Here is a 25,212-nt window from a genome sequence, read left to right as displayed (position 1 = left end):
ATTGATTTCTTATTATAGAAAAAAAGATTAAAGGCTTGGAAAACTCAAAACTATTCAGATATATTTCAGGAACTAACATTTTATTCCATTTTTTACAGGTTACAAAAAGTAATTTCTGCCTGATCTATATGGCAAATTCTGACCAAGTTCCTTTAAAGTCTATGCCTGGTGACTTCCAAGGTGAAGGCTGGACTGTAGGAAAACATTTTGCCTACCCTGAATTTAGATTAGTTTTTGCAAAAGCCACGCCTTGTTTTATGGTTGTAATAATTTCTATTTGCCTTCTCTGACTTTCCTCATCTGGAATTATTATTTAATACTGAATGGTGTAGTGCTATTCCTTACCAACAATCAAGTTTTTTTTTTCTTGGATATGGATAACAAAAATATTAAAAAAAAATGAAAAAAGAAAAGTTAATCCCCCAGAAAAAGGAAGTAAATGAAAAAGGAAAAGGACTCTCGAAAAAGTGGAAAGTAAACTGTCCCAACAAAAATTCCAGTCTTATATTAAACTTCCTTTAAGTTATTTAAAGTAGGCTTTCTTTTCACTCCAGAAAACAACCAAAAATGCACAAACAACTATTATAAATAAAAAAAATAATAAGTAATGTGACTGAAAAAAATATCTGACTGTGAAGCATCACATTCTTCCAAGCTGCAACTCCAAGAAAAATAAATTTAACAACTGAATAAAAAAGGACCAGATCCTGTGGGTCCTTGCTGAAAGAGTTCCTCGTAACTTGTAAATTTCAGTTGTTAGTAACCCTCTGAGACTTATTTGCATAAACCTTTTAAATCATTAGAAGGTGGTAAAATCTTCACCTGCCTACATACAGAGCACCTAACAAATTAAATTCCCGTAAAAATCTACCATTATAATTCAAACTTTCAAGAATAAAGTTGCCTCCTTATTGTCAAATTTTCAATAAGAAAGCTGTAAGATTTTAGTGTTTTCCTGCAAAATTCAGTATGACACTGAATTACTGTATATACAAGTTGCTAAGGTAGTATTTGAAAAGTTGTTTGTACTCACACCTGACTGACTTTATGACGCAGACATGCATATCTTTATTCACAGGTTAGTTTATCCTTCATAATGTTTCAGTAGAAGCTGCCTTGTACTGTTAGTTTTTCCCCTTAAAATTATCTTACTATGTTGTACATTCTTTGTTAGGTTAAAATCATTCTATAATATTTTATTTTAAGTATATTACTAAATTAGCTTTTTACTTCTACACTCATGATAGGTGACTGACAGCTACAATTTGCATTATAAGGTTTAACATTGACTTTATGCCCTTTTTAATACTTCATTTGGGATGTTGCAAACTTTTAATTAAAATAAATATCTGCTAAACCCTACTTTACTTTGTGCATATACCCATTTTTTCTCCTTGTATTACCAGTGGCTTTTATAAAACGGCATGAACCAGGAAATACACACTGTAATATGTACAGTAGCTGGTGCCTGGATTCAGACATATTGCTACTTTTGTCATATGTTAAAAAATAAAAAAAATAAAAACTCACCAGGCGCCAGACTCACAAAGCAATTTATTTACACACAAAATAAAATCAACGGTAAAAGATAAGTACCTTTATCTAATAAATAATAAACTTATTCAGATAAAGCCAATAGAAAGACTTTTAAATAATTTAAAGACACAGAATATATAATCAAAGTTTTTTTAAAGTGCAGTATGTAGGACATGGGTAGACAGTAAACATTAAGCCATGTATCCTGTATTGTATCACTCCAAATATTAGGCTATCTTTCATATGCCCTCATCTTCAATAGGCTGTGAATACTGATGTCATTGTTTAAACCTAGGAAAATGGAGGCAAGAGGAGCGGTCCCTGGCCCAGAAATTGTAGCTATTGGCCATTTGGGCAGTTTTTTTTCCATCTCTTTCAATATTCTGGTTTAAAAGCCGCATTTGCGCTTGTTTCCCACCTTTCCTGCAACTAGCCTAGTCCAGATACAGATTTGCTGTATCCAGGACTGTTGGTAAGCTTCTGAGCCCCGCAAGCCTTTCTGTGTTGGAGGAAAGCCTTCTAGCTTACCAGTGGGAGTGGTAAGCACTAGGTAGCCTGTCTACCACGAGAGGAGAGGTTCTTGGCCCAGAAATTGCAGTTTATTTACAATTTGGACAGTTTGTCCATCTCTTTCAACTTTTTGGTTTAAAAAAGACCACATCTGCGCTTGTTTCCCATCTTTCCTGTAACTAACCTACTGGGAAGCACTAGAAAGCCTTAAACTGATACAAGCCTTTTAGCTTAGAAGAGAGACTTTGGAGTGATTAAGTATCGGTTTTCTGTACTTTCTTGCTGTACTTAACTGTTTTCTGCCTAAACGCCGACTTTCCAGCATTTACTGTGATTCAAAAGCTTGTTTTTTATTCACATATTGTACTTATTTGACTGCCTGCACTTTTAAAAAGTCATTTTTTGTTTAAATAATTTAACTGTTGTAAGCTGCACACTAAAGTGCGATAGCCTTTTCTGGTCGTTTGTAGTCATTTAAAGCTGTTTTAAGTGTATTTTTTTACTGTTTTTCCCTTATCTTTTCAAAGAAACAAAACAAAAAAAAATTGTTTCCCACCTTTCTAAGCTAGTATAGTCCAGTTTTCAGGCTAGTGCTGAATTCAGGGCTGTGTTACAAGCTTCTGAGTTGCCCATACCTTACTTGGATAGAAGGAAGTTTCTGTGTTCATCTGTGAGAGAGGGGAGCTTTGAGCAGCCTACCTGCCCCTAGAGGAGTGGTTCCAGCCCAGAAGTTAGTAGTTTATTGGCCTTTTTGGGCTAATTTCTATCTCTTTAATTTCCCTGCTATAAAAACCGCGTTTGCACGGTTTTGTGTGGCAGGCAGTGCTGGCTAGCTAGGGTTAAATTATTCCCGGCTCCACTAAGTCTCCTCTTCAGTTTTTCCCTTGAAACTAGTCTAACTCTCAACCTAAGCACTCAAAAAGCATCCTACAGCCCAGCACTTGCTCAGACCTAATAGCAAGCACTAATATACCCCGACACTTGATTGCCCAGCAGGGCAAGGCTCTTTATTCACCCTTCACCAACCAAGTGACTAAGCAGCTCACCCTACTATTCAGGCATGACCAAAGAGCAATTTCAGGTGTACTCTCCAGTCCAGCTGGTGAATCTGGGTATCCTGAGGCAATGTTACAACTGCCTCATGTACACAGACAACCCTCTCCTCCTACCACAAAACATTAACATATGCAAGAGATGCAATTATACAGCCAAACTGGAGGCGAAGCTGTCTCCACCCAAGACTGGAACAGACAGTCAAGAGGAGAAGGTTAACACTTGCACCATACCTCCAGTCACACATAGACCTACTAAACCAGCACTGGCAAAAAATACACATAAATACACAAAATCATACTCGGAGGCTCTAAATAAAAACCTGCAAAAGCATTAGAGACCTCCAAAGCAGACACCCAAACAACCTGCACCTCCCGTCACAAACCAGACAACACATAAAACACAAAATCAGTGTGCTGCACAATCATAGCCCTTAAGGCAAAATAACATACCTGACACACTAGTAATAGGTGACTCTATAGTCAGGCACACTGACGTCCCACTCACTAGACTGGACAAGCTGAAGGTTATTGTTAGCTGCCTGTCGGGAGCCAGAATCTGCCACATAACACAAGCACTCCGGTCACTCCAGAACAAGTACAAATAGGACTCTGTCAGGATTATGCTACTCAATGTCAGGAGTTTAAATCTCAAAATGCACACTCTTGAAGCACTCTTCAGTATGGAGGACGTTGACATCTGTGCAGTAACTGAAACCTGGTTCAAGGTTCCAGAGAGCACCCCAGCACTACCGGGCTACAACTCGTACCACATGTTTCGGCCACAGAACACAGACCGAAACACAAAAGGAGGGGGTGTATCCATATTAATCAAGGATACCTACACCTCCAGGTTAGTGGTGCAGCATGATACCTCTGAGATCATCCATGTGCAACTAACATCGGGCAAATCTGCAATGCAAATAGTGGCCTGCTACAGATCACCCTCCATGACCCAGGACCACCACTCCACCTTTCTGGAGACACTGGAAAACATGAAGGTCCTACCAAACACCCTGATATTGGGCTAGTTCAAGTATCCTACCGTTAACTGGGAAAACTACTAGAGTACAAACTCCCAGGCCCAGCACTTCCTGGAATTCATCAACTCAAACACCCTGGATCAGCTGGTAAACTCCCCTACCAGAGGTGAAAACATTGGACCTGGTCATCACAAACATGGGCAACAGGTGTTCCACACCAAAGTTCAACCAGTCACTGGTTAGATCAGACCATAAACTAATCACTCTGGATGTCCACACCCCACCACCACCCCCAAAGAAGGAAACCACAGTAAAAAACGTTTCTAAACAAACGTCACCTTACTTAAGACAGAGGCAGTAAGTTTCACAGCCACCATGCTAAAGGATAACTCTGCCCAAGATGCAGAAATCTTTACAAATGCACTCAATGAGCACCTACAAGGATGCATGGATCGTGCCATCCCTAGCAAAACCAAGACTCACTCTTCTAAGAGAAGAAAACCAGTCTGGTGGATCCCTGCCATAAACAGTCTATACAATAGAAGGAGGAAACTAGTTCAGAAAAAAAGCAAATCCCAAGAAGGAAAGACATCCCTGATCAGTATCAGTAAGAAACTAAGGTCCCTCATAAAATCATCCAAGGCTAACTTTGAAAGAAAAATAGCCAAGGATTCAAAAGATAACCACAAAGCCTTCTTTAGCTATGTTAAGATTTTAAGTGGCAATGTGCAGATATGCACTGAACTAGTGCAAAATAGCACAAAATATACTGAACCTACTGATATTGCCAACATCCTGGCAGACAGATTCAGTGCAACTTCACCCCCCTCTCACCCCCAAAAGGGCCCACAACAATACCAGAAAAGTGTAGTGTCCCGGAAATCAGAGACGCACAGGTGAAAATATCACTTTCAAAAACCAAAAACACAGCGTCAATGGGGCCAGATGGTGTCCCAGGCTGCGTCTTGCACAAACTACAGAACAAATTAACCCCCCACCTAAATACGCTGTTCAGCCTCAGCCTCTCCACAGGTTACGTGCCCATAGAATGGTGCACAGCAACGGTTATTCCACTCTACAAAGGAGGGGCCACAAATGACTCTGGTAACTATCGCCCCATAAGCCTGACTAGCTTGGTCTGCAAGGCTATGGAGCGCATCATCATGAAACTCATTAACAAAGACATTTGGAACCTCCAAACACTTGACCCGACCCAGTGAGGCTTTGTTAAGGGCAGATCATGCCTACTAAACCTGGTTGACTTCTTCAAGACAGTCACCAAGGCCATAGACAAGGGAAAGGTTGTTCACACAGCCTACCTTGACCTCACCAAGGCTTTCGACACCATTCCCCACTCGGGTATTACAGAAAAACTAACCAGCCTGAACATAAACCCGTACGTCACGAGATGGGTTGCCAACTAGCTTACAGACAGAACTCACACGGTAAGAATAGTGGACTCCAGGTCCGACTGTAAACCAGTCACAAATGGTGTCCCACAAGGCTCGGTCCTGGGACCCCTACTGTTCGGCATATACTTCTCAGACGTACAGAGAATACAGGAGGACTGTGGCTAACCAAGTTCACCGATGACTGCAAACTGTGAGCCATAATTGACTCTCCGGCTGACACGGACATCCTCCAAAAGAGCCTTACTGAGATTTATTTATTTTATTTATTTTACATTTGTTGACCAGGATAGTCTAACTGGATACATGTCCATTTTCAGTAGAGGCCCGGGGAGATGATTTATAAATCAAAACCGAGCAAAAGTCCAAAAAAAATCTAAATACATATACATGAAGATTTTCTTCAAGAACTTGAATTATACAGAACTAAATTATACAGGCTGAGATTACTGAGTTTAACAAGGCAAAATACTATTACCATGGGAAAGTGACTGATATTCACCATAAGTATATTGGGTAGGATGGACACCTGGTGTCAAAGTCATGGCCTCAAGCTAAATGCCAAAAAATGCACAGTCATCCCGTTTGGGAAAAACAAAACACCCACAAATTACCATATAGGTGGCAGCCCCCTTAATACAGAAAAGGTAATAAGAGATCTGGGGACCCAGGTAGATAGTAATCTCTCCTTTGACAGTCATATTGCCAAAGTAGTTAGGAAATCCTTCTATGTGGCCCATCTAATTACTAAAGGGTTCGCATCTAGAAATAAAGAGGTTATAGTGCCCTCTACTGCCACTCATCAGACCCATCATAGAGTACAATGCCCCATTTGGGATGTACCTCACAAGACACTTCCAACAGCTGGAGAGACCACAAAAGTACCTCACCAAGAGGATTACTGGCCTCAAACATATGTCCTATGCAGCCTGACTGAAAAAACTCCAGCTGTACTCAGTGGCATATCGCTTACTCAGAGGTGATCTCTGCCTGACTTACAAAGCCATGTCCAACTCAGAATTGATGGACATGCTCCACCTAAAGAAATCCAAGTCACTGCGAGCCACGCGCTCTAGTGAGCTAAACCTCGCTACAACAATAAATAGAAAATGCTGGAGGGATAGATTCCTGGCCACAGCTGCACTTTTCTGTTTATTTGCATTTTGTTACCAGGATAGTCTGAGCTTAGTAGCCTTTTTCCAGGATAGTTCTAGGGAGAATAGCTCCAAAATAAAGAAAGATCGTACAATAAAATATACATGTTTGTACAAATTGGTTGCATATCAGGCAAAATATTACAAAATGCAATTATGCATTTTTAAACAAAGACTGGATTGTATAGCAGACATTGCAGGACACACAGTAAAGGAGTAGAGCTATCTAGCCAGATGCTAAATAAAACATTATGTGTTAAAAAACAATAATCCTAGAGTTAGGATATCATGAATCATTTGGAAGTGGACTAAACATAGGATTGTCAGAGGCATTAGAATAAAAATATGTTTTCTTTTGTCAAAAGTGTTACTTGCAATTACACATGAAAACTCGCACAAAAGTTTCATACAATAGTCTTAAGGAGCTGGAAATAAAATTAGAGTTTACATATTACATGGAATAAGCCACACATATGACATGAATGGTTTTACTAAAATGAAACAAATAAGTGATTTCACTTCATGTATGATCTGAAGCTAAGTGTGCTAGCATTTCTTTCTTGGGTTGTTGTATTATGCATTCCTGACATCACATCTTTGAACTAGCTGTTCTTTCCAAGTGGACATTCCTTTCCAAAACATCGTATCTCTTTCTTTGCAACATACTATTCTCAATTACGATTCATAAAACCTCTCGAGTACTTGTTGTCTAAGTTGCTTTGGTATGATTACCTTCTCCGTTTTGAGCATCAAGACTTTGCTACAACTTATTTGAATAAAAAAGCTAAATTTCTTTATTTCTTGCTGTTAATTCTTACTGAGGTCAATGCGCCATTGTAATGTTTCAGCAGCTGCATTTCTGAGTCAGTTTCAGTAACCTCTGAAACATACCTATCAACCTCTTAGCCCACGAAATCTGGACAAAGCCTGACATAATGGGGGGACAAGGAACCAAAAATAGGGACAGATTTTACATATTGCTCTTATACACTTACAAATAGCTAGAATAGCAGGATTTGTGTTAAAATGCATTTTCTAAAGGATAGGAAGTCTGAACTTCAAATGTATGTCATTATTTACTGATTTTATTCCTCAGATCATCCCAGTGATTTGCCAGAAAGCCAGCAATTTTATGAAGAACAGACCAAACTTGAGTCAAAAATCTGGACATTCTGCAAAAATCTAGACAGTTGGGATGTATGCTCTGAAATGATTTTACTTTTTCTATGTAGCGTTGTCGTCTCACAGTTAGACGTTGCCCTTCGATTCTCAGCTAGAGCGTCTTCTGTGTGGCGACATGCGTGAATGGGCATTCCTTCATTGAAGGTTGTGCATTAGGCCCGGCAAGCCAGCACATAAAAATCTACTGCCAATCATTAGCAGACCGGAGTTCTGCTGTGGCGACCCCTAACCGGGAAATGCTGAAAGACACAAACAAACAAATTTTATTCTAAGACATCTTTGGGAAATTGTTTAACAACTATTTACCCTTCTCTAATCAACATACTCTGCTTGTCTCCTAAGTATAGTTCCTTGTCAGATCTACATTTCTCTTTCAGATAACACTTCTGTAGATTAAGTTAGATGTCTCTGTCGTATATCTCTAAAATTTGGAACAATATCCTCTTGCCCTTATACAACTAGCCCAGGAGAAATTTTTCAAGTCACAATTAGAACAACAGCTAATAAACATGGATGTGTTCCCGCTCAGTCCTTGGCTAGAAAAAAATCCTGTCCATCCACAGAGTACAATAGTTATGTTATCCAAAGGCCGTGATACTGATAGCTGCAGTCTGTACTTCCACGGTCCACCATCCTTTCTCCTTAAATCGCTTACATTCATTCCCCATTTCCTTATCACTCCCTACTCTTCTCCTCACATCCGCCCTGATTTTTATAACACCCTGATTTCCCCTTCATCATCTCCCGACTCACTACCTTGATATTCCCTCCCCTTTTCTTTCATTACTATCATATTACATCCCTCCTGTATCCCTCTGGCCAGCCACAAACCATACAGTGGCACATTATAGCCCCTCTTCATGACAATAACCCTACTTCTTACTCAACCTTCCGCTCGCTCATTTATTTTCATGCCAGATTATAAATGTATGCCAGATTATAAATGTATCCCAGATTATAAATGTATCCCAGATTAATGTTTGTGGTAAGACCTGACTAAGAAGTCTATATGTTACTTCATGGTTATTAAGTGACAGCTTGCATAATAACAAACCTCTCAGAAACTCTTGGTGTCCAGTTACCAACACCGTGGAGAGCTTAGCATGTCATATCCTTGTCCATTTAGCACTGACCAACACATTTCACAAACTAAATACTCTCACATGTCAGGAATGCTTTCTGACCCAAATGAGGTTGTCAGGTAACTGATAAAGTATGAGTTTATTTTTATGACAAATTATGAATAAATATCATATTTTTTAATAACTTTGCCAAGACAGCCTTGAGAGTATATGTCATATTAATATTTTTGTTAATAATTTTGCCAAGACATAATGCTGGAAGAATTCTTAATGATAACTGATGCCTGTCAACAGCTTGTTTCTAGACATTTGTACTTCCTCAGCAATAAAATATAAACCTTTCCAAAGTCAGGTCAGCACACAGTTCAGGAATGACCAGTGATGCAACTGCAGTGGTCAGTAAATGAAAAGGTGTGAGTTTTTTATAACAAAATTATGAATACGTAGCTTATTAACATTTCTGTTAATAACATGACTCAGTATAGTATATATGGTAATTCATGCTATCAAATGAAAGCCTATGTGATGCTGCATAAGTTGTCACTGCCATATAAAATGCTCTGCTTAGTATCAGTTTGCAGATATTTATACTTTAGTAATAAAATATGTGTATATGCAAAAATATCATAGTTCTGTAAATATGTCAAGTATTGTCCACCTGTACAAATTGTGAATATCATTTCAAATGCCCAGTCAACATAAAGGTCAAGAACAGCTCCTCGGACAAATAGGGTATTCTGCATTGAAGAAAATGTGAGATATTTTCCAGAAACTTTATAAATATAGGCCATATGTTAACAACTGTATTAATAACTTTAATTTGTTTATATGGTACTCCATGATTAAAAATGAAAGCAGACACAATGTTGGAAAAACTTTACACTAACAGTTTGTCTGTAATTACCAATATTTTGTAGATATTTCCATTTATTACTTCTTTTAATATGCACATATGCGAACAAATTATAATTTTGTAACTTTCCCTAAAACAGCAACATCTACAAACTTCTTTGCAAAAAACTAACAATCAGATCTGCACACACTAAAGTCACAATGAGAATTGGGGGTTTATCTGCTATGGTTAGAATGATATCAACCGTATGCCTAATTAAAATAATAAAATGCATATATTATTTAATTACTTGTTCCATATAAAATTACTGTAGTACATGGAGTGAAGTGATAATGCTCTGCTATCTGGAAAAACACAAATCAGTTAAGCGCTTCTATAGTACAAGACCTGATCTTAAATGTTAAGCACCCCTGGATTAACTTGTTATGGTCAGCTCTTGTGATAGGCAGTCAAATCTGCTAGTACTGACCAGCTAACAACAGCCACGCTGCTTCTGTCATTAACAAGTCCTTGACTTCCTTTTATAAAGCTTAGAAAGTTACTGCTGTGTTTTCTGGCATTTTCTGAAGGACAAGAAGTCTGAAACACAAATATATGTCATTATGTAGTGACTTAAATCTTCAATCTTTTGCCTGAAAACAGCAAATTTTATGAGAAATGGACCAAACAGATAAGGACAAATCTGGGCATTCTGTGAAAATCTGGACAGTTGAGAAGGAAGGTAAACAAGTGCAAACATAAGAGACAGAGTACACTCTTCTTCTTTTGGCTGCTCCCGTTAGGCGTCGCCACAGCGGATCATCTGTTTACATTTCTTCCTGTCCTCTGCATCTTGCTCTGTCACACCAACCACCTGCATGTCCTCTCTCACCATATCCATAAACCTTATCTTAGACCTTCCCCTTACCTGGCACCTCCATCCTTTGCATCCTTCTGTCAATATTCCCAGCATCCCTCCTCAACATACGTCCAAACCAATGCAATCTCACCTCTCTGGCTTTGTCTCCAAACTGTCCAACCTGAGCTGACCCTCTAATATACTCATTGCTAATCCTGTCCATCCTCATCACACACAATGCAATCTTAACATCTTTAACTCTGCCACCTGCAGCTCTGATTCCTGTCTTTTCATCAGTGTCACAGTCTCCAACCCATATAGCACAGCTGGTCTCACTACCATCTTGTAGACCTTCCCTTTCACTCTTACTAGTACCAGTCTGTCACAAATCACTCCTGACACTCTTCTCTACCCACTCCACCTTGCCTGCACTGTCCTCTTCACCTCTCTTCCACACTCACCATCACTCTGAACTGTTGATCCCAAATATTTAAATTCATCCACCTTCGCCACCTCTACTCTCTGCATCCTCACCATTCCTCTATCCTCCATCTCATTCACACACATATATTCTTAGTCCTGCTGACCTTCATTCCTCTCCTCTCTAGAGCATATCTCCATCTCTCCAGGGTCTCCTCCACCTGTTCCCTACTCTCACTACAGATCACAGTGTCATCTGCAAACATCATAGTCCATGGGGACTCCTGTCTGATCTCGTCTGTCAACCTGTCCATCACCATTGCAAATAAGAAAGGGCTCAGAACTGATCTTTGATGTAACCCCACCTCCACCTTGAAAGCATCTGTCCCTCCTACCGCAGGCCTCACCTCTTGTCACACTACCCTCTTACATATCCTGTACCACTCTTACATACTTCGCTTCCACTCCTGATTTCCTCATACAATACCACAACTCTCCAGGTACCCTGTCATACATCATCTCTAAGTCCACACAGACACAATCCAACTCCTTCTGACCCCCTCTATACTTCTCCAGCAACACCCTCAGTGCAAACATCACATCTGTAGTGCTCTTTCCCAGTATAAAACCATACTGTTGCTCACTAATCATCACCTCCCTTCTTAACCTAGCTTCCACTACTCTATCAGTTTTATCCATCTGTAGTTACTACAGCTCTGCACATCACCCTTATTCTTAAAAAAATCGGTACCAATATACTTACCCTCCACTCCTCAGACATCCTATCACTTTCAAAGATTTCGTTAAACAATCTGGTTAAAAACCCTACTGCCCTCTCTCCTAAATATCGCCTTGCTTCCACAGGTATGTCATCTGGACCAACAGCCTTTTCATTCTTCATCCTCTTCATAGCTGTCCTTGCTTCCTCTTTGCTAATCCGTTGCACTTCCTGATTCACTGTCCTCACATCATACAACCTTCTCTCTCTAAGTGCTTTATGGCTTTGAAAGCTGACAAAACACTTAGGGCTTTTTGTGTAACCATAGTACATGGGGCAGATAAAGCTCCATGAAGTACAAAGAATTATGACAGGTTCTCCTAGAATTATGACTGGTTCTCCTATCATAACCCTTAATTAATTATGTGTTCTTGACATGGGTACTGCGATTCAGCACTCAAGGTGAATTTCTTGGCATCCATGTCTCGGGCACATGATAAGCAGGTTATGATCAGTGACTCGGTCATAATCCGCTATGTTAGATCTGGCTAACATAGTAATATCAACATTGTAAAGAGGACTGTGCGTTGAAGAATTGTCAAATTTTACTGTCTTTGTAACTTATGCGATTTTATAGATAGGCAGATACAGGTTCCAATTGTTTGGTCAAAGATTGCTTTGGTCGACAGGTGAACTACACTTTTTTGGATGAACACCCATTTTACTGAATGGATGTTTTATCGGGTGTGTTTTGTCAAAACAGGTAAGTGTGATACGTAGTAGGTGTGTTTATAAATGCATGCAGTTTAGGGTTAGATTAAGGGTAAGCGGATAGATAATGTTTGTATGACTGTGAGTGTTTAGGGTTACGTTGTGTGTGTGTGTCTGTGTCAGAGCTGTCTTGTCTCGCGGTAGTATTTTTTAAGTTTTTTTTTGTTGTAGGTTAGCATTAGCATGAAGCCCCTCTGCCCACCTTAGCAATGCATGCTAACCTTACACATACATATTTATATACACATATACATACATGCACAAACTTGCTTACAGGTAGGTTGGAAAACTACATTCTCAGGAATTTTGCTTTATGTGAAAGGTATCCACCCAGGAAACTTACAGGTGTCAGGATGTATGAAATTCTACTCAGGCTAGGTGTTAATGAGTTAAGAAATGTAATGTAAATGAACCAAGTATAAAATACAAGAATGACAAATTAAAGCCTCTACTCTTTTTGACAAGTGTCACAGGATCTTTTACATCCACCTGAGCTACCACCAAAATAATCAGGTGGCCCCTTGGTTTAGTACATTATCTAAAAGACAACACCTCAGAAGTGCAGTATCGCATTATGGTACAAAACAGCTGAATCCAAGAAGCAGCAGGTGTGGAGATGTAACACACCTCCCTGGCTTTCTAATCCTCCTGGCATTAAAGAAAAATATTTACTTACACTGGTACTGCTTAAAAATCTTATGAGAATTCTTCTTACCAGTAACAGGCCACAATGTGGGGTTAGATACTGAGAGAGCTGGCCACGATGTGGGGGTAGGTGTTGAAGATCTGGCCACGATGTGGGGGTAGGTAATGAAGATCTGCCCAAGATGTGGGGTTAGGTACTGGGAGAACTGGCCATGATGTGGGGTTAGGTACTGGAAGATCTGGCCACGATGTGGGGATAGGTATTGGAAGATCTGGCCACTATGTGGGGTTAGGTACTGGGATAACTGGCCACAGTATAGGGTTAGGTACTGGGATAACTGGCCACAGTATAGGGTTAGGTACTGGAAGATCTGGCCACAGTATAGGATTAGGTACTGGAAGATCTGGCCACGATGTGGGGGTAGGTATTGGAAGATCTGGCCATGATGTGGGGGTAGGTATTGGAAGATCTGGCCATGATGTGGGGTTAGGTACTGGGAGATCTGGCCACAATGTGGGGTTAACTACTGGGATATCTGACCACAATGTGGGATTAGGTACTGGAATGAAATTGTAGTTCATTGGCCGTTTGGGCAGTTTTTCCATCGCTTTCTACTTTCTAGTTAAAAGCCCGTTTTGCGTTTGGTCCCCGCCTTTCCTATAACTAGTGCAGTCCAGGTACAGATTTGCTGTATCCAGGACTGTTGGTAAGCTTCTGAGCCCCCAAGCCCTTCTGTGATGGAGAGAAGCCTTCTAGCTTATCAGTGGGAGTGGTAAGCACTAGGTAACCTATCTACCACAGGAGGAGTGGTTTCTGGCCCAGAAATTATAGTTTATTGGCTGTTTTGGAAGCTTTTCCATCTCTTTCAACCTTTTGATTTAAAAGCCTGTGTTTGCGCTTGTTTCCTGCCTTTCTTGTCACTAAACTAGTCCAGGTACAGTTTTGCTGTATCCAGGACTCTTTCTAAGCTTCTGAGCCCCCCAAGCCTTTCCGTGTTGGAGGGAAGCCTTCTAGCTTATCAGTGGGAGTGGTAAGCATCAGGTAGCCTATCTACCACAAGAGGAGTGGTCCCTGGCCCAGAAATTGTAGCTATTGGCTGTTTGAGCAGTTTTTTTCCCCATCTCTTTCAACTTTCTGGTTTGAAAGCCGCACTTGCGCCTGTTTCCCGCCTTTCCTATAACTAGCCTAGTCTGGTTACAGAGTTATGTATCCAGGATTGTTAGTAAGCTTCTGAGCCCCCCAAGCCTTTCTGTGTTGGAGGGAAGCCTTCTGGCTTATCAGTGGGAGTGGTAAGCACTAGGTATCCTATCCTCCATGGGAAAAGTGAGTTTTGGCCCAGAAATTGTAGTTTATTTTGGCCGTTTGGGCAGTTTTCCATCTCTTTCAACTTGCTGGGTTAAAAGCCTGCATTTGTACTTGTTCCCCGCCTTTCCTGTAACTAGTCTAGTCCAGGTACAGATTTGCTGTATCCAGGACTGTTGGTAAGCTTCTGAGTCCTGCAAGCCTTTCTGTGTTGGAGGGAAGCCTTCTAGCTTATCAGTGGGAGTGGTAAGCATTAGGTAGCCTATCTACCACAAGAGGAGTGGTTTCTGGCCCAGAAATTGTAGCTATTGGCCATTTGGGCAGTTTTTTCCATCTCTTTCAACGTTCTGGTTTAAAAGCCGAACTTGCGCTTGTTTCCCACCTTTCTTGTAACTAGCCTAATCCAGATACAGAGCTACTGAATCCAGGACTGCTGGTAAGCTTCTGAGCCCCGCAAGCCTTTCTGTGTTGGAGGAAAGTCTTCTAGCTTATCAGTGGGAGTGGTAAGCACTAGGTAGCCTGTCTACCATGAGAGGAAAGGTTCTTGGCCCAGAAATTGTAGTTTATTTACCATTTGGACAGATTGTCTGCCTCTTTCAACCTTCTGGTTTAAAAGACCACATCTGCGCTTGTTTCCCATCTTTCCTGTAACTAACCTACTGGGTAGCACTAGAAAGCCTTAAACTAATACAAGCCTTCTAGCTTAGAAGAGAGACTTTGGAGTGATTAAGTATCAGTTTTCTGTACTTTCTTGCTGTACTTAACTGTTTTCTGCCTAAACACAGATTCTTTCCAGCGTTTATTGTGATTTAAAAGCTTGCTTTTTCACATATTGTACTTATTTGACTGCCTGCACTTTTAAAAAGTTGTTTTTGTTTAAATAATTTGTTTAACTGTTGTAAGCTACACACTAAAGTGTAACAGCCTTTTCTGATCGTTTGTAGTCGTTTAAAAATGTTTTAAGTGTATTTTTTACTGTTTCTCTATTCACCTGTGAGAAAGGGGAGCTTTGAGCAACCTACCTGTCCCTGGAGGAGTGGTTCCAGCCCAGAAGTTAGAAGCTTATTGGCCATTTTGGGCTAATTTCTATCTCTTTCATTTGGCTACTATAAAAACAGTGTTTGCACGGTTTTGCGCAGCGGGCAGCACCGGTTAGCTAGGGTTAAATTATTCCCGGCTCCACTAAGTCTCCTCTTCAGTTTTTCCATTGAAACTAGTCTAACTCTCAACCTAAGCACTCAAAAAGCATCCTACAGCCCAGCACTTGCTCATACCTAATAGCAAGCACTAATATACCCTGACACTGATTACCCAGCATGGCAAGGCTCTTTATTCACCCCTCACCAACCAAGAGACTAAGCAGCTCACCCTACTATTCAGACATGACCAAAGGGCAATTTCAGGTGTACTCTCGAGTCCAGCTGGTGAATCTGGGTATCCTAAGTATGTTACAACTGCCTCATGTACACAGACAATCCTCTCCTCCTACTACAAAACACTAACATATGCGAGAGATGCAATTATACAGCCAAACTGGAAGCGAAGCTGTCTCCACCCAAGACTGGAACAGACAGTCAAAAGAAGAAGGTTAACACTTGCACCACACTTCCAGCCACACATAGACCTAATAAAATACCACTGGCAAAAAATACACAAAATCATACTCGGAGGATCTAAATAAAAACCTGCAAAAGCATCACAGACCTCCAAAGCAGACACCCAAACAACCTGCACTTCCTGTCACAAATCAGACAACACAAAATCAGTGTGCCGCACAATCACAGCCCTTAAGGCGAAATAACATACCTAACACACTAGTAATAGGTGACTCTATAGTCAGGCACACTGAAGTCCCAACTCACTAGGCTGGACAAGGAGTAGGTTATTGATAGCTGCCTGTCGGGTGCCAGGATCAGTCACATAACACAAGCACTCGGGTCACTCCAGAACAAGTACAAATACGACTGCCACTGTCCATGTTGGAGTGAATGACCTGAGCCGTACCTCCCTGGACTACATGAAAAGAGACATGGAAGAGCTCTCTGATCATGTAGCCCAGGCTGGTATGACCCTGACCCTGAGTAGCATCCTGCCCTCACCAAGAATGATACCGCATTATAAAGAAAAATGATCAATTTCAACAATTGGCTAAGCTTCTGGTGTCATTCAAAGGGGATACAGTGTCTGTCAGCCTGGGACGGCATGCTAGACAAGCCGCGTTGCTTCCCAAGAGATGGCTTGCACCTGTCACCCCTAGGCCTTCGAATACTGGCCAAGGCTCTTGCTGCCCCCACAGTGCCTTTTTTAGGCAAGGCTCAAAAGTCAAACCCACCCCCGTAAACAGCACAATTAACAAAAAACTGAGGGTTATGCTACTCAACGCCAGGAGTTTAGATCTCAAAATACATGCACTCGAAGCACTCCTCAGTATGGAGAACGTCGACATCTGTGCAATAACTGAAACCTGGTTCAAGGTTCCAGAGAGCACCCCAGCACTACCGGGCTGCAACTCATACCACACGTTTCGGCCACAGAACATGGACTGAAACACAAAAGGAGGGGGTGTATCCATATTCATCAAGGATACCTACACCTCCAGGTTAGTGCCGCAGCATGATACCTCTGAGATCATCCATGTGCAACTAACATCAGGCAAATCTGCAATGCAAATTGTGGCCTGCTACAGATCACCCTCCATGACCCAGGACCACCACTCCACCTTTCTGGAGACACTAGAAAACATGAAGGTCCTACCGAACACCCTGATATTGAGCAATTTCAATTACCCTACCATTGACTGGGAAAACTACTAGAGTACAAACTCCCAACTACTAGAGTACAAACTCCCAGACCCAGTGCTTCCTGGAATTCATCAACTCACATGCCCTGGATCAGCTGGTAAACTCCCCTACCTGAGGTGAAAACATATTGGACCTGGTCATCACCAACATGGGCGACAGGTGTTCCACACCGGAGGTCAACCCGTCACTGGTTAGAGCAGACCATAAACTAATCACTCTAGATGTCCACACCCCACCACCACCCCCAACTAAGGAAACCAGAGTAAAAAACGTTTCTGAAGCAAATGTCACTTTACTTAAGACAGAGGTAGTAAGTTTCACAGCCCCCATGCTAAAGGATAACGCTGCCCAAGATGGAGAAACTTTTACAAATGCCTCTATGAGCACCTACAAGGATGCATGGATCGTGCCATCCCTAGCAAAACAAAGACTCACTCACCTAAGAGAAGGAAACCAGTTTGGTGGACCCCTGCCATAAACAGGCTATACAATAGAAGGAGGAAACTAGTTCAGAAAAAAAGCAAATCCCAAGAAGGAAAGGCATCCATGATAAGTATCAGTAAGAAACTAAAGGTCCCTCATGAAATCATCCAAGGCTAACTTCGAAAGAAAAATAGCCAAGGATTCAAAAGATAACCACAAAGCCTTCTTTAGCTAAGTTAAGAATCTAAGTGGCAACTCGCAGATATGCACTGAACTAGTGCAAAATAGCACAAAATATACTGAACCTACAGATATTACCAACATCCTAGCAGACAGATTCAGTTCAAACTTCACCCCCCCCTCACCTCCAAAAGGGCCCACAACAATATTGGAAAAGTGTAGCATCCCAAAAATCACAGACGCACAGGTGAAAACAGCCCTTTCAAAAGCCAAAAACACAGTGTCAATGGGACCAGATGGTGTCCCAGGCTGCATCTTGCTCGAACTACAGAACAAACTAACCCCCCACCTAAACATGCTGTTCATCCTCAGCCTCTCAACAGGCTACATGCCCAAAGAATGGCACACAGCAACGGTTATTCTTCTCCACAAAAGAGGGGCCACAACTGACCCTAATAACTATCGCCCCATATGCCTGACTAGCCTGGTCTGCAAGGCTATGGAGCGCATCATCATGAAACTCATTAACAAAGATATTGGGAACTCCAAATACTTGACCCGACCCAGTTCGGCTTTGTTAAGGGCAGATCATTCCTACTAAACCTAGTTGAATTCTTCGAGACAGTCACCAAGGCCATAGATGAGGGAAAGGTGGTTCACACAGCCTACCTTCGCCAAGGCTTTCGACACCATTCCCCACTAGGGTATTACAGAAAAACTCACCAGCCTGAACATAAACCCCTACGTCACGAGATGGGTTGCCAACTGGCTTACAGACAGAACTCACACAGTAAGAATAGCAGGCTCCAGGTCCGACTCTAAACCAGTCACAAGTGGTGTCCCACAAGGCTCGATCCTGGGACCCCTACTGTTCGGCATATGCTTCTCTGAAGTACAGGCAAACACAGGAGGACTATGGCTAACCAAGTTCGCCGATGACTGCAGACTGGGAGCCATAACTGACTCTCTGGCTGACGTGGGCATCCTCCAAAAGGGCCTTACTGAGATGGACACCTGGTGTCAAAGTCATGGCCTCAAGCTAAATGCCAAAAAATGCATAGTCATCCCATTTGGGAAAAACACAACACCCATGAATTACCACATAGGTGGCAGTCCCCTTCATAGAGAAGAGGTAATAAGAGATCTGGGGACCCAGGTAGATAGTAATCTCTCCTTTGACAATCATATTGCCAAAGTAGTTAGGAAATCCTTCTATGTGGCCCATCTAATTACTAAAGGGTTTGCATCTAGAAATAAAGAGGATATAGTGCCCCTCTACTCATCACTCACCAGACCCATCATAGAGTACAATGCCTCATTTGGGATGTACCTCACAAGACACTTCCAACAGCTGGAAAGACCACAAAAGTAACTCACCAAGAGGATTACTGGCCTCAAACATATGTCCTATGCAGCCCAACTGAAAAACTGTGGCTGTACTCAGTGGGATATTGCTTACTCAGAGGTGATCTCTACCTGACTTACAAAGCCATGTCCAACTCTGAATTGATGGACATGCTCCACCTAAAGAAATCCAAGTCACTGCGAGCCACGCACTCTAGTGAGCTAAACCTCGCCACAACAATAAATAGAACATGCTGGAGGAATAGATTCCTGTCACAGAGACTCCCCATGCTTTGGAACAAAATTCCAAACTACATTAGGCAGAGCCCGTCACTAACACTCTTCAACAGAAACCTTGATGAGTGGATGGGTAACAGAAAATACACCCCTGGGATCACTTCATTGGCTCTGCTTGACAGAGGATCAGTTAATTAATCAATGGGGTGGCGAAAGCTGACAACACTCTGGCTAGGCTTATAAATACCCTTGGGCAGATAGCCTAGTACCTACCTATGAACTTAAGATCTGGCCACGATGTGGGGGTAGGTTTTGGAAAATCTGGCCATGATATGGGATTAGGTACTGGAAGATCTGGTTACAATATGGAGTTAAGTACTGGGATATCTGGCCACGATGTGGGATTAGGTACTGGGAGATTTTACTGCTCAAGAGGAGGAGTTTGTTGATTTTGGGTTTCCTTTGTTCAGTGTGATATCTGAAGCACAGTGTTTGGTTACATTATGCCACTGTATTTAAATTGTCATTTTCAAGTTTATCAAATGGGTTACAGCTGAACCAATCCAGGTATAAGTTTAAACTGTGAGTAATTCCAAAGGGCACTGATTTTATTCTCATGGTGTTACTTAGGACTTTATTCTTTTCAATCCATATAATAAATTTTGTGAAGTTTTCTTCCAATATTTTTAATTAAAATCTGAGAAGCAATAGGTCTTCAGAAGACAACAAAGTTGGCACAGGACAGGATTTGTACATCACAGATTGCTACTGAATGTGGATTGTTAAAGTGAGAACACGGCCAGGACAAACCCTTGGGGACCTCCCTTTACAAGAGTCAGTGATGGAGAAGTGGTGATAGTGATTTATAAATAACTTATTGTGAAAGAAACATGAAAACTGAATTCATGTAAGAGCTACATGCATTGTAAAGGACAGTGCTCTCCGGCATTTAATGGTTTAGTAGGTCAAAGGTGTTAGTGGAAATGACAAAGATGGCTCTGTACACTTGGCCAGTTTTTGGGGTCTAGATGGCATCGTGGTCATCCTGCAAACCTACAATTCTTGTTGGAATGTAAAAATACTCTCATGTTTTTCTATATATTCACAGGGTTGGGCGTATATTGCTTTGTCTAAGGTTTTACCTAATGTTGAGAAGACAGAGATAGGACATAAAATCAGCTGTACTTGCTGATGAGAGCATCCTTGGGCCTGACCATATAGGATTTTTTTTTGCCTATTTAGGGGATTTGTTCTGGAAAATAGAAAGCTTGGCCCCTTGACAGAAATGTGACTCTTTTGTGATCAATTGTGCATAACTGTGAGCAGAAAACAGCGACATTTCCAACCATGACTGAGATTTCACTATAAAAGCTAATATATAAAAAAAGCATTTTTAGGGGACCCCCCCACATGCCCCGATATGGGGACAGCATCCTCACGCTCCTCCTGACTTGGAGCTTGATGTACCTTGGTGTAAAGTAAGATCCCAGAGATATTTTTTCTCAGTCGTTAAATACACATCATGGGGGATCGCATATTAGTAATCACATGTTAGAATGACACTCGTATGCACCTGGCACTCTGAACGATTATACCCGTGTTACAGAAAATGAATGATTAGGTTTTTATGGGGAAAGGCTGTTTGATGTACCTACTTATTTGGGACGTAGTTAGTCAAGGAGTTGGTCACTTTCTGTGTGTGATTTTCTGAAAGAAAACGGGTTTAGCTGAAGCAATTGAAGGGCAGACGTGGTAAGGAAGTGTTGGCGTGTATGTAGGAGGCACAGAGAGGATTTCTGAAAATTCTACAGGGATGTTTCCTGCCAATGCTGACCTACTGTATGCAAGTAGGGATGAATAAGTTAAATTTAACTGAGCACTAGATCTGTAAATGCAGATCTGAAGAAGGCGAAAAGCTAAAAGCGCTCATCTCTTGCTTTTACTGCGTTGGAGTTTTAATAAATACGATTTGCCATGGTATCATCTTCTGTTTTCTTACACTTGAAGTCCATGAATGACATTGCTCTTAGTTTGCACAATAAAGGCCTATACATGCACCTCTTTAATCTGTACATTTTACCGGCCAGGTTTCTACAACAATGCAGCATCACTGATTCAAACAGCTTTGATACTGAGATTACAGTAGAGCCGTGTGAGAAGCAGGCCTTAGATCGCAGTCACCATTTCTGATTCTTCACTAAAATCATAAGTGTACAAGGCCAGGGAAGTGCTACAAGTCTGCTAGATACTTGCAGAGCTCTCTCAAGAATGAATACGACCCCCCCCCCCACCAGACACTAATTTTTAAGTCTGCTAGATACTTGCAGAGCTCTCTCAAGAATGAATACGACCTCCCCCCTCTGCCAGACACTAATTTGCAAGTCTGCTAGATACTTGCAGAGCTCTCTCAAGAATGAATACGACCTCCCCCCTCTGCCAGACACTAATTTGCTAGCTGGGATGCCATTCACCTGCCAGGGGTTGTGCCTGACTTTCAAGTAACTAGAGGGAGTTCCAAACAGACTTTTCATACACAAGCCCCAATTAACAATGTCATATTATTGTAAGCATGCATAAGTGTCATCTGACTTTCCCAACCATCTGACCACAATATCAGTATACAGAAATGAGTCAGACTGGAATCACTGCCAGCGCAGGAGCCACACAGAAAGGATGCTTCCTTTGTAAAATTAACTAAACAGCATCAGGAGAAGTACCCCTTTACAATGAACTGTGGCTGTACTGACCAAGATCTCTGGTACCACCAAAGCCACAATCCATCATGACAGGCACCACGCTCTTCTACCCTCAATATACAAAGACCTAACTTACTGTTGCAGCATTCTACTTTGTTTAGCCTTCAGTATATGCAGAAGCTGCCAAATCTGTCTGATCATTTAGTTCCACAAAACAAAAACAACTTACTATGCACCAAAACATAAACCCAAACTGTAACAGGATGAGAACAGAGGTAAGAGGTGAAAACACAAATTAAGTCTAATATCTATGCTATAAGGAGTTTCTAACATAAATTGCTTCACAAATTCCATGCTTTGTGTCCATTCATTTCTAACACATGAACAGAATACCAAAATATGCACCTAAGTCATGAAGGGAGACTCCAACCAAAGTTCCATGGGACAATTACAGCAAAACCTCTTCCAGCCCTAGAATGATGGGTCCAATTCTAATGTTTTCGATGGAGTACATGGGTGATGAGGCCACTGCTCCATAAATGGAAGTATAGTTGGCTCAGAGCATTAAGGAGCCATTAACAAGCTGCTTCCTGTGGTCCAGTGGTGCAAGGTTTGATTCCCTCAGCTTCCATTGCATAACTGTGTGACTGAGCAAGTCACTTAACCAGACACCACTCCCTGGATGAGTCTGAAAATGGCCCATGGAGTTCTGTGCTCTACCCTGGATTCAGATTTAAATATCTTAGGTACCTTGCCTTCAACTACTTCAACATTTTTTCTACCACTCCATTTCAGGAAGGGTCAATTGTAAAACTGCTGCTCAATGTGTCTTAAACCTGAATGTAATGTTATGTATATATAACTTTGAAAATAATGTTATGTTTTGTAAAGTGTTTTATAATAAGTTAGTCCTATATGTGCTAAATGCTGGTATTGCTTATGACTGAAATCTGCTTGAAACTAGCATTTACTAAATGTATTATTATCTTGGAGCTTTTCTCCCCGGGCCCCTGCTGAAAATGGACATATATCCAGTTGGACTATCCCAGTCAACAAATGTAAAATAAAACAAATAAAAATAAATAGATTCCACCAGCAGACAGAAGGTAGGTGTGAAATCCCTGCCTCTTTAACCATCTACATTTGGACAGATCCTCCAAAAGCTTGATACCGGCATCATAGCAAAACCCGACTGTTTATCCAAAGGGGCCACTAACTTAGAACTGTCAAATAAAAGCAAGACCTAATCACAATCAGATTTGTTACTGACTCCACTTGGAAACCTGCTGTAGCCAAATGCTGATTTTCACAACCATTTAAAACAGACTTTGTTACTCCTCCATTACTGTAAAATACAAAGCAAAATGTCATACATGCACAGCTTAAGCTGCCAGTGCAAACTAGATAATTTGTGTAGTTATTGTGTAATTATTTCTTGTAGTTATTGTGTAATTATTTCTTTTTGTCATTCCTAACTCCACATAATAAACTTTTCAGTGAAACACTCACTAGAGCTATCAAAACAAGTGCCATTACTTAGTAACACTTTGTAATACTAAATTACCAATGCTGTACGATCCAACATATGACATTAACAAATGCAGGTTTCTCTGTTACTCTGAAATGCTTTTAAATCAAACAGATCACCTAATTACAGGTTCATAGCTAGTCAATAGGCATACAATCCAAGACACCATCAGGGAGCTTACCCGAATTCCCATCTGCCCCAAACCATTGTCTGGCTAAACATCTTACTCATGGTCACACAGTAGGTAAATGTAGGTTGGAGGAACCAACCCTGCCACAGGATGTATCTTATTAACAGCTCATAGCCTTAATACACTGAACTAACTAGCAAACAAAATTCTACCACTGGACCACAAATGCACTGACACAACACCAGTTCCCACTATAAGCACTGTGTGCTTTGCGTTTCAAATATCCAGCTTTACAAACCTGACTGTGTCTCTGCCAGAATAAGCTAAAAGAAACAGAGGAACTTGCTGTTCCTGAATCTCCCTTTAATTTCAGAGATTAGAAGTATGAACTTGTATTTTTTCACACAATCTGGCCCCATTTGCAACCCACAGTTACTTAGAATTCCTTACCTGCCTCCCACCCCAAACACAGCAACACAAACTTCACCCTTCATATACAGGAGCCTTACTGCCTTTATAGGAAGGACTCAGAACAAAAGGCATCAGTCATGAAAAAGCAAGATTTCTCAACAGTGCAGAAATTCTTACCTCCAACTTCATGGTCCTCCAATTAGGCATCAAGTCCCACAAACTACACCACTCAGAAATTCAAGTTAAATAAAATACTGTATGTTTTCCACAGAAACTGATGCTCCCTTGAATAACGTCTAGTGACTTAACTCCTTTACTTCCTGTGCAGCTGAAAAATATGCCCTTCACCATGCCTGTAACCTGATTAATATTCATAAGGTAAAGTTACTAGGGAGTTGAAGGAGTGAAGGAGGGTGGGGTTTGTTTAAATATTTCATGAGATGGGCTGGGCAAATGACTTTTCACTCAGCACTGCTAGGTTACTATGGAAGGGAGTGTCACTGCAGGAATGTGTGCTGCATTCAATGCAGAGCACTCCAGGTCTCAGATGCATACACTTATGGTTTACGTCAGTCTCCCCTCTGTGTTTGTTACTGCAGAGTGTTAAACATTTGCTTGAGATTTTTGTTAGGTTTACACTCACTTTTCAGGTCTTTTACCATTTAATGTAAAGTATGACTGGATATAAGGTAGTTCCCCATATTAAAGGACCACTAAGTACAAAAGATGAAAATATGTATTTTTTTGTCTTTTCATGATTTACTTCACTTCAAGTATGCATTTTTAATTTTGTTTATTTTTGTATCCCTGAATGTCCTCATGGGGTCATACATCGTAAGGAGATTCTTTTTTCTTTGGAAAGCTAAACTACACTTCCATTCACTTAGAAGCAACTATCACACCTGACACCCCCATTCCTCCCAGCAGCAACTAGGTTAAAAAAACTTCTCCAAAGCAGATTATAACCTCTTACGGAGGGTATAAATAGCTGCACTGCACCTCCCCC

The 25,212-nt window shown here is 41.1% G+C and overlaps 1 protein-coding gene across 1 annotated transcript in view; it reads right to left on the bottom strand.

The window, feature by feature from the left end:
• LOC122797920 (zinc finger protein 271-like) overlaps positions 1-24,510 on the bottom strand; it is a 161,842-nt gene extending 137,332 nt beyond the window's left edge. The window contains exon 1 of the mRNA XM_044066438.1: positions 24,384-24,510. Within this exon, the coding sequence (XP_043922373.1) occupies positions 24,384-24,413 (30 nt within the window). The 5' untranslated portion in view covers positions 24,414-24,510. The remainder of the gene's footprint in view (positions 1-24,383) is intronic.
• Between the last annotated feature and the right edge of the window lie 702 nt (positions 24,511-25,212).

The sequence above is a fragment of the Protopterus annectens genome, chromosome 3.part1, assembly GCF_019279795.1.
Source record: "Protopterus annectens isolate FY-2018-M chromosome 3.part1, PAN1.0, whole genome shotgun sequence".
Classification (NCBI taxonomy): Eukaryota; Metazoa; Chordata; order Ceratodontiformes; family Protopteridae; genus Protopterus; species Protopterus annectens.
This window is presented reverse-complemented; position numbering and strand designations above follow the sequence as displayed.